At 40.4% G+C, this 9,901-nt stretch overlaps 1 protein-coding gene and 1 long non-coding RNA gene across 2 annotated transcripts; one reads left to right on the top strand and one right to left on the bottom strand.

The window, feature by feature from the left end:
- Positions 1-294: 294 nt before the first annotated feature.
- LOC149569340 (serpin-ZXA-like) lies at positions 295-2,050 on the top strand. Its single transcript, XM_089817730.1, has 2 exons — positions 295-681; positions 1,274-2,050. The coding sequence occupies exons 1-2, from the start codon at positions 295-297 to the stop codon at positions 2,048-2,050; spliced, it is 1,164 nt and encodes a 387-aa protein (XP_089673856.1).
- On the bottom strand, positions 1,027-1,673 carry LOC149569341 (uncharacterized). The gene is made up of 2 exons (XR_016361745.1): positions 1,550-1,673; positions 1,027-1,433 (listed from the first exon to the last, which is right to left on the bottom strand). It is a non-coding gene; the product is annotated as an uncharacterized LOC149569341 (long non-coding RNA).
- Positions 2,051-9,901: the final 7,851 nt, after the last annotated feature.

Below are 9,901 nucleotides of genomic sequence, written 5' to 3'. Positions count from 1 at the left end.
GAACATCCAATTTATACGAAGAAATCGTATCGAATGTGCATTGTTTAAATCAAATTACCTTCATAAAATAATATCATCCACCCTGGGATTTAGCTATACGCGCGTTGGGTTACCCGTAGTTTTCGGCAAAGGACTTCAGGTCGGCACAAGAAACTTTGGACGTTCCTATACATGTTAAAGCTCAATTGAAAAAGCAAGATATCCTCAATGCCTGTTCCTTCTATCCATTGTGAGGTAAACCAAAACTCTATTTTGTAAAATTATTGTCCTCTGCATACGTTGAATTGAGGAGCTATGGATATTCTGTCTTCAATTCATAGTCAAACATATTTCTCACTTGAATTTTTAAAAGAAGCATTAGATCAAAGTATTGGGAAAAATTGTGTGTTTTCTCCTTTGAGCATATTTATGGCATCGAGTTTGGCTGCAGGTGGAGCAAGGGGCGCAACACTGGAACAATTCTACACATGTTTCAACTTCAGTGATGTAAATAAATTGCATCAATTTTCTTCTCATCTTATCAATGTAGTCTTGGCAGATGGAAGTGTCAATGGGGGTCCTCCGATATCATTTGAAAATGGATTATGGATGGATCAGTCCATGACCTTGAAGCCCAATTACAGAGATCTTGTGAAAAATCATTATTATACTGAAATTAATACGGTGGATTTTATCAATAAGGTATATGCTTTTTCCTTTATCTTTGATTTTGTGCATGCCTTTTCCTTTGACTTTGGTGTATAAAACAATGAATTTATTGATTAATACGAAAAGTAGATTCAGATGATTTTAGTATACTTTGCAATTTCATGGTTTTGAATTCAGAAATCGATGAAAAGTTATGTTTCTGTGAAGTTGCTCGAGCGTAATAAATCTTGTTGAATGCCCATATTTAATGGGTGTGAGGATAATCACTTTTTATGGTATGAAAATGTGATGCTTTACTTAATCTGCACTAAATATTTGATAGAAAATCTCATCCTGGATGTGCTGTTGACAATAACAAATCGACCATCACGTATACGGTAGAATAAAATATATTGTTGTTTTGTAATTTCTGAGAGATTTTGCGTTAGGTATTCTTATTTTATCCACAATTTCCCATTCAAACCATCTTTTTATCACTCTCCTAGTTCATCTATCAATCCAAAACAAAACAGGACACTTTCAGACAATTACTTTTATAACAGAGAAAAAGACATTTCTCCTCTGAATTCATCAACAAGACTATATTTAGGAACTAATTTCTTACCATTTTGCTGACTGTTATCAGGCAAATGAAGCTCGATTGACGGTGAATGAATGGGCAGCAGAAGAGAGCAAGGGGAAGATACAAGACTTCCTTCCACCTGATTCTGTATCCCAAGATACAAGGCTGATTTTGGCAAATGCCCTGTATTTGAAGGGCGCATGGCAGAAAAAATTTGACCCATCTGCAACAAAAGAAGGTATTTTCAATTTATTGAATGGGGAAAGTGTGCAAGTGCCCATGATGACTACTAAAAAGAAGCAATATATTACAATTCTTGATGACTGCAAAATACTCTACCTTCCCTATGTTCAGGGACAGCACAGGCGATGCTTCTCCATGTACATTATCCTACCCAATGATATCAATGGTCTTCCTGAACTTGAGAGAAAAGTTGATCTTAATTTTCTTGAGCACCATCTTTACCTGGGAAACAAGGTGGAGGTACGTTCTTTTCAGCTACCTTGCTTCAAGATATCATCTAGTGTTAATGCAACTGAGATACTGAAAAAGATGGGACTTGTCCTGCCCTTCACTGATGGTGCCAATTTCAATGACATGGTTGAATGTGTGAGTGGGAGTCTGTGCATTTCAGAGGTTTATCACAATTCATATGTGGAGGTTAATGAGGAGGGTACTGAAGCAGCGGCTCTCACTGCATTCGAGTATGAGTGGCGATACGCAACCACATACCCAATTGAGGACTTTGTAGCTGACCATCCATTCATGATTGTGATCAAGGAAGACAAAAGTGGGATTATCCTCTTTGTTGGGCATGTGCTTAATCAAGCAGAAAGCTAATGTGGTTAACCTTTAATGTTTGAAGTGAACCCACTGATGATATAATTAGGAACAGGAATAATTATCGGCTATTGTAGAGCAAGCAGGATAGAATGTTTGGTACTTCTTGAAGCATAGAATATCCACTGTTTAGAGGTAATGGCATTTTCACAAACTTTTTGAAGATCTCGTGAGTATAAAGAAATAGATTATTGCTTGCTTTGCTATTTTGAAATCAGGTTGATGTTGTCACGGATGTGTGTTGTCTTCCACTGAAACTAGGGCTTGTCGTCAAAGTAGTGTAATTTGCTTGTTACATTTGGGATCATATTTTCCTCAACTCATCTTTGGATAAAAGCAGAAAGCTCATATTTTAAGTTCAGTTTGAAGTTTACAATACAGAAATAGTTTGAAAATTTTACTTACAAATATATATGGAAAAATACGTAATCTTTTTGAAAAGAATGGCAGAAAGTTATTGATTTATAAGTTGTTTAAATTAAAAAAATAAGTTCCAACTTGAATCTAGTTAAGATATAAATATTTATAAAAGTGTTTCAATCTTTTATTGATCTATTGGTTAGTACATTTTAATATGAAATTGATATTGTTAGAAGGAATGGTCAATTGATGGAAAGATATTCTAATTTTTCCATGTTCTTTGTATATATCTTATCTCTATCTCCTCTGCTCTGTCTTTCTTTCTTATTTCACTTCTATTAATCTCCCACTAATATTTCTCCCCTTCTTTGTCTCTCTAATAACAGTTTGTAAGTTGACAACAATATTATATGCTACTAGCAACATGAATACATAAAGAGTACCAAGAATTCCTCACAATAATAAGAAACTTAACAAAGTTAAAGAGTCGATCATAAATATTCAAATCAAGTGAAATAGAAATTCAAATGAGAGGATGACTACTTTAGCCAAGGAAATAGGAAAGAAAAGAGATAGAAATTTGCAAAGTTGTCTACAAACTAAACAAAGAGTTCAACCAACCTATCCATCTTCATCCAATTTTTTCCCTCCATCTACATCTACCAGAATGACCCTGGTGTCTTCATCTATAGAATTAGGTGAAAGGAACTCCTCTATCTTCCTATGCTTTCATTCACTACCCATTTATTCACCTCCTCTAGAATATTAGGTACCTAATAAAAGTTTTTTAAAAGGCCAGATATTAGGTACCTGCATAATTGATATCACTTAGAATACATATTCATTTCCTTTGTGTAATGCATGGAAGTGAAAGATTTATACCTTCTTGACAAAGTCTAATTGTGTTTCAAAATCATGGACTGCTTCACCCATGCTCGATTTACAATGGTGAGAAGGTGACCTCCCCTAATACTTTCATTAGCCAAAATAACATTGATGAGTTGAGATAAAAGTTTAACAAAATACCCTATCAAGGTATGTTGCTCTAACCAGTCACATGCAGCATCAAATTCTTGCAAAGGAAGGATAATATCAGGATTACCTCATGAAAAACCTTTGGGACAAACTTGCGCGGGCATTTGTTCAATGGCGGCGCCATGATAGTCCGAAGTAGCAGCGTGAACACCAGAAATATCCGGTTCACCACTGGCCAGAGCCATTATATCCTAACTTAAGGCTCCTGTAGTAAATGCAATATGACAAGTGCTGATAGAAGGGGAGTGCAAGCAAAGGGCCATACGCAAAAAAAATGAAAGTTTGCATGAAGCAAGAAAACCCTAGCAGAGCGATCAACCACCTTATTTTCTCCTGAGAGTGAGATTGGATACATCGAAAAGAGATAATTGAAAGCGTCGTGATTGAACAAAACTGCATTTACTGTGGGAGCTTTTAGGTTAGGATATAATGGCTCTAGCCAGTGGTGAACCAGATTTTTCTTGTGTTCACACTGCTACTTCGGACTGCCATGGCACTGCCATCGAACAAATGCCCGTGCAAGTTTGTCCCAAATATTTTTCATGAGGTATTCCTGATATTATCCTTCCTTTGCAAGAATTTGATGTTGCATGTGACTGGTTAGAGCAACATACCTTGATAGGGTATTTTTTTGGTAGGACTCCTCCTGAAGGTATGCTTAGAGAATGGGTCAACAAATGTTGGACTCCTCATGGAGTCCGCCTTGATGTTGTGCAAAACCTTACCAAAGGTTTCTTTTTATTTCGCTTTGCTAACCCATCACAAGCAGATGCGGTCTTTACTAATGACCCTTGGTCTATGCATTCCTCTCTGCTTGTTTTTCAAAAATGGTCCTGAGACTTCACTGTTTTGGATGATAAAAAGCTTAGGATTCCTGTATGGGTCGAATTCCTAGGTCTACCCTTACCCTGTTGGCCTTTCATTGATTCTATTGCCCAAGCCCTTGGAAAAGTTGTTACCAAGGAGCCTGAGAAATTTTTTAATGCTCGCCCTTAGTGACGTGTTTGCATTAAAGTTGATCTTTCCAAAGATCTCAAGGATTTTGTAGAAATCTAGATTGGAACTCAAACCTTCTCACAGAAGGTGCTTTACTTGAACCTACCTAACACCTCTTATAGGTGCCAGTCTGTACAACACAAGATTAGGGATTGCCCTTTGGCTACACCTAGGGTCAACCCCCAGCCTAAAGTGGCGCCTATCAAACAGGCCGAAGGAAAAAAAGAAGAATGGGTTACTGTTGGGCACAAGGGAAAGCCTGCCTTGAATCCCTTGGCCCCTAAGCCATCCTATGCGGTGGTTACCGCGATTCCTCCTACTTCCATAGAAGTATCAACACCTACTAGCATGGAGCCACTAGCGGCTTCCATTGCACTTGTTTCGAGGGTTTCACAGGTTTCAAACCCTGTTGGTTCGCAAGGGATCAAGGCGGTCGCTAGGGCCTCGCCCTTGGCTGGGGCTCGTACTCCTCTTGCAATTTCTTCCATAGTACCACTAGCAACAAGGCATTCTCATAGTCCTCCTGGACGTGCGAAGATATCAGGGGTAAACGACAGGCTGTAAGTCCAGAGGATTTCCTGTCTGACTTCCACCTGGTTTCTACCTTTTTGCAGAATAGCTACTCCTCTCTGGAGGATGAGGATGATATGGAAGAGTTCTCATGAACTTTCTCTCATGGAATGTTCGAGGTCTTACAAACCTCCCCAAAAAGTTCTATGTCTGGGATACTCGTCATAGACTTGGGAATTTAGATTTTCTTTGCCTCCAAGAAGTTAAGATTTTTGGTTTCATGCTTTCTGCTACATGTCATGTCATTTGGCAAGATAGCGTTATGTTTTCTTCTCAGCATGAAGCTGGCTGAGGTGGTGTAGTTACTCTCCTATCACCTCGCCTTCATTCTGCTATTATCTCGAATGGTTCTGACCCCACACACCGTATTATTTGGCTTTTTCTCTCCATTAACAATCATTCTTTTGGAGTCATTAATGTTTATGCCTCCACTGATGCTATGGAAAGGGCACAAATGTGGGTTTGGCTTGCTGACAACTTGCCGCCAGGTACTTGGGTCCTGTGTGGGGACTTCAATATGGTTGAAGTGGCCTCTGATAAAGATGGCATTCTGCCTTTCCATTGGACAGCTGGGGAAAGAGAAGCTTGGTTTTACATGTGACATAAATTGGTCCTTTTTTATCCCAATACAAACTGCCGCCATGGTAGTGGGGCCTAGTACACTTGGTCCAATTTTCGAGCCGATCTTGACCACATTTTGGAACGTCTTGATCATGCTATGATCTCGGCACAATCTTTTTTCTCCTTTTCTGAAGATCGTGATTTGCCAGTCATTCTCCTAATAGATGTGACGCTATCAGACCACTATCCCATTTATTTTGGTATTTCTTGGCAAACAATTATCCCCAAGGTGGCCAAGTCTCAATTCTTCCTTAACACATCTGTGTTGGTGCATGCTTCCACCATCTCCCACATCCAGCGTGTCTGGAACTTGGAGCCATGCCCGCATTCCCATCGAGGTTGGATTCAATGGTGGAATGATGCCATTACTAGAACTGCTCGATTTTTGCGCATCTACGGGCATCAGCTGGCTATCTTCAGAAAATGGTCTTATGAAGCCAACACCCTTGCCCTCAAAAAAGCCTTTGAAGCTCTCACCTTCAACCCCTTTGATGTGGAGTTACAAATTCAGCTTGCCAAGCTTCGCCATGATAAGCAAATTGCTGATAACTATGCTGCTCGAGGAGCCCAGATCAAAGCCCGTCTCCACTAGTTGGAGGTTGGTGACAAAGCCTCGAAGGAATTCTTCCAAGCTCTCCGAGCCCATCATACCAATGTTGGGATTAAAAAGATAAAACAGGGAATTGATGTTCTTTCCAGTCTGCCTGACATCCTGCAAGCATTTGTTCTTCACTATGAGAATGTCTCTACTTTGTAGGGCAATTCAGTTGCTCAGGAGGAGGCTCTCAGAAAGTGTATTGCTGTTACTCCAAACTGCCTCGCAGTTGAGAAATGCCCTTTCTGTGAGCAACTTCTTTCCCTCCGAGACCTTAAAGAGACAGTTTACTCCATGGCGGATGACAAATCCCCTGGGTGTGATGGATTTTCCTGCAAATTTTACAAACATCTTTGGGAGAAAATTGGTCCTGATCTGCACAAAGTCTATCTTGAAGCATATCATTCTAAAAGCGTAGGAGCAATCATAAATAAAGGCAATATTAAATTCATACCTAAAGCTGGTGATCCTGAGGACATATGCAACTGCAGGCCCATCACCCTCCTGAATGTGTCTTATAAGATCATTGCCAAGGTGCTCTCTCTCAAAATCCGCCATATGCTACCTTTAATTGTGAGTCCTGAACAAACTGGCTTCATCAAATCTAGATATATTCTTGACAACATCATTGATGCTTGGGAAGGTATGGAATGGGCCCATAAGTCCAAGCAACAGGTTATCTTTTTATAGATAGGTTTTCCTAAAGCCTATGATTGCATTGAATGGCCTTTCATTTTGGCTATGCTTCAGGATCTGGATTTTGGTCCCAATTTCCTTCAGTCCATGGAGATGCTCTTTGGTGATGCTAATGCTTGCATCACTATCAATAATTCGCAATCTGAAGCTTTTGGGCTTTTTTGCTCCATTAGGCAAGGTTGTCTGCTAGCTCCAACACTTTATGTCCTTGCTGCTGAAGGTTTTGGTTATTTACTTTCTCACTCTGTGTCTTCAGGACTGGTCTGTGGCATTTCCTTTCCTTATTCTTCCTCCTAGTTAGTCAATGGTCGTTTTGCTGATGATTCTTTTCTTACTCTTCTTGAAGATAAAGAAAACATTAAAAATGCTTTACATTGTCTGGACACTTTTTGTCAAGCCTATGGCTCTGCCATTCAATGGCATAAAACACTCTTTTACTGCTAGTCTTTCTTGCTAGCTCCACCTTGGCTCAGCCAATTTCAATGGAAATGGGTTACTCATGAAAAAATCTTCCACTTTCTTGGCATTCCCTTTGCTTTCCAGGCTTCCCCTGTGGAACTTTGGAATGTTGTGCTTGCTAAGATTAGCAAAAATCTTGATTATTGGATCACTAAGCCTCTTTCTCTTGCTTGTAAATTCCAGATTTGTTCTAAGCATCTGGCTGCCACCCATGTGTACTATTCTTCCTGTTGGGCTCCCTCCAAAGCTTCCTATCTCAAGCTAGAACGTTTGCTCAGAGATTTTCTTTGGGCCTCTAGTTCTGACCATCATGGTTTTTACAGAGTTGCTTAGGATTTTTGTTGTCTCCCAAGGGAATCTAGGGGTCTCAGCCTACTTTCCACTTAGAAACAGGGCCTTTCCCTCTGTATGAAATGGATTATTAGAGCTATTTTTGGAGATGAAACTTGGAAGATACTAGTAAGGCATTGCTTTTCTTCTGGCTTCCCTATTAATAGACCAACGTGGAAGGGGATTGGTTTTTAGGCACTTCTCACTATGCATGAACCAGTGGTCATACAGGGCTCTTTTGTTATAAAGAGCATCTGGAAAGCCTAGGAAGCTATTAAACCTTGGTTTCATTAGGCTAGTGATGAGTTTCACAATGGGCTATCCTTAAATCAACAGAACATTTGGTGGTCTCCCCTATTTGCCATCCAGGGCACTCCTCTTTCCAAGACTCAAGGTGCCAGTGCTTTGGATTTCTTTAAACGTGGCATCCGCACTACAAAGGATATTTTTTTAAGAGTCACCATGAATTTCAGGTCATGGGAGGATATGCAAGTTCAGTACCGCCTTGTTAGTTTCGATCGCCAGACTTTTGACCTTTTGTTGTCTTCCATCCCTTTGCACTTAGTTAATAAAGTGGGGATTCAGTTTGTTTGTCCTTGGTGGCATGATTGGAAGTGGTATCCTGCCACTCCATTTACCAATTATAAGCCCAACATGGGGTACAGATGGCTTTTGCCCCACCTTCCAATGGTGGACACGCTTAATCAATGGTGGCATTTGCAATCTTCGCTTTCTCAATGGAGAAAATGTTTCAACACCATTTGGAGTGCCATTACTGAACCTAAGATTGCCCACTTTGCTTGGTGCCTTGCCTTCCAAGGTCTTCCCTTGGGTCCTCGGCTCAAGCACATTGGGGTTCTTGATCCCAGATGCCCCTTCTGTGGTCAACCTAAGTCCTTTTTGCATATTTTTTGGTTTTGCAAGTGTGCTCAGAATTATTGGCACTAGATTCATGATTTTTTCAAGCCTTTCAGGCCTGAACCTTTTTCATGACACATGATCTTGTTGGGTGATTCCCCCAGAATTCCTCAGAAGTTCTCCTAGATTTGGCATACCTTTAGGATGGAAATTTTGTTTTCTCTATGGAAAGATAGGAATGCAGTTTTATTCACTCATAGTTTTTTGGATGTTAACATTGCAATGTACACTAAGGCATGCATTTGTAACAATGTCATTATGCAGATATAGGTGCAAGCTAATAAAGTTGCCCTGGAAGTTGTGCACTTACAGGAATTGTTAAATCATTGGGGCAATGCTCCATGCACCATTGCCAGAGTGCCTTCGGATGCCTCGGCTAATGCCTCTTCATCCTGCGGTCACCATTCCCGATGCCAGTCCTCTGGTCGCCATTCACACATATCGCACCACCAGGGTCCCCACCACCACTCTCCTAGCAGTGGACATGGCAGGTGGAGGCGCCGCTCCGCTTCCCCACCATGTGGTGGTTCTAGCTGGTCCCTGGCTCCTCCCCCTGGGCGGGCTTCTGGCCGGTCCCTGGCTCCTCCCCCTGGATGGGCGCACTCTGGCAAGTTTCCTCGGTTGGCATTGGCAATTTCTCCTCCATGGCCAGACACAAAGGATGTGGAGACTGTGACTACCCCAGATCCTACTGATGCTGCTGATGGCTAGACTGTTTCCAGTCTGCCCCACAATCCCACTAATGCATGGGGATTTTATGATAAAGATGATCCTCCCTCTGTTGGCACTGCCTTGATAGCTTCAATGTTTTTTTGATGAATAGTTAATAGTTTTTGGCTGAGGCCATGTTGTTTTTTCTGGCTTCGGCGATCTGAACTCATTTGTGGGGTGATCCTATATCCCCCAGCCCCTTTTTTGTGAATTGTAATCTTAGTAAATTTTATTAATTGAAAAGGACTATTCATCAAAAAAAAAAAAAAAGTTCATGCATTTGATAGGCATCCTTGAAATGGAGACAAGTGCAAAACTAGTCCAATGTTTTGTCTTGTGGTTCAGTGCTACAAGTATGCTGAATGAAGAAAACACAATAGTTATTATATGCACTTACTTGTAGTGCTTTATTTAAAAAATCAATTGAGAAATCTATTTGACTTTGAACTAAATCCTACATTTCCATGGTTCTTTAGAACAATTAACTACCCGTTAAAACCAAAGATTTCTATATTCATAATTTTCCCCAACATGAGGTTTCTAACTCTCATTTTTCTCAA

The sequence above is a fragment of the Cupressus sempervirens genome, chromosome 3 (assembly GCF_028749045.1).
Source record: "Cupressus sempervirens isolate cs-2001-9-10 chromosome 3, ASM2874904v1, whole genome shotgun sequence".
Taxonomy (NCBI): Eukaryota; Viridiplantae; Streptophyta; class Pinopsida; order Cupressales; family Cupressaceae; genus Cupressus; species Cupressus sempervirens.
This window is presented reverse-complemented; position numbering and strand designations above follow the sequence as displayed.

Excerpts from the sequence above, each read along its gene's own strand:
- LOC149569340 (XM_089817730.1), top strand. The coding sequence starts at position 295 with ATGGATATTCTGTCTTCAATTCATAGTCAAACATATTTCTCACTTGAA. Across the intron at positions 682-1,273 it reads CGGTGGATTTTATCAATAAG|GCAAATGAAGCTCGATTGAC; the intron begins GTATATGCTTTT and ends GACTGTTATCAG.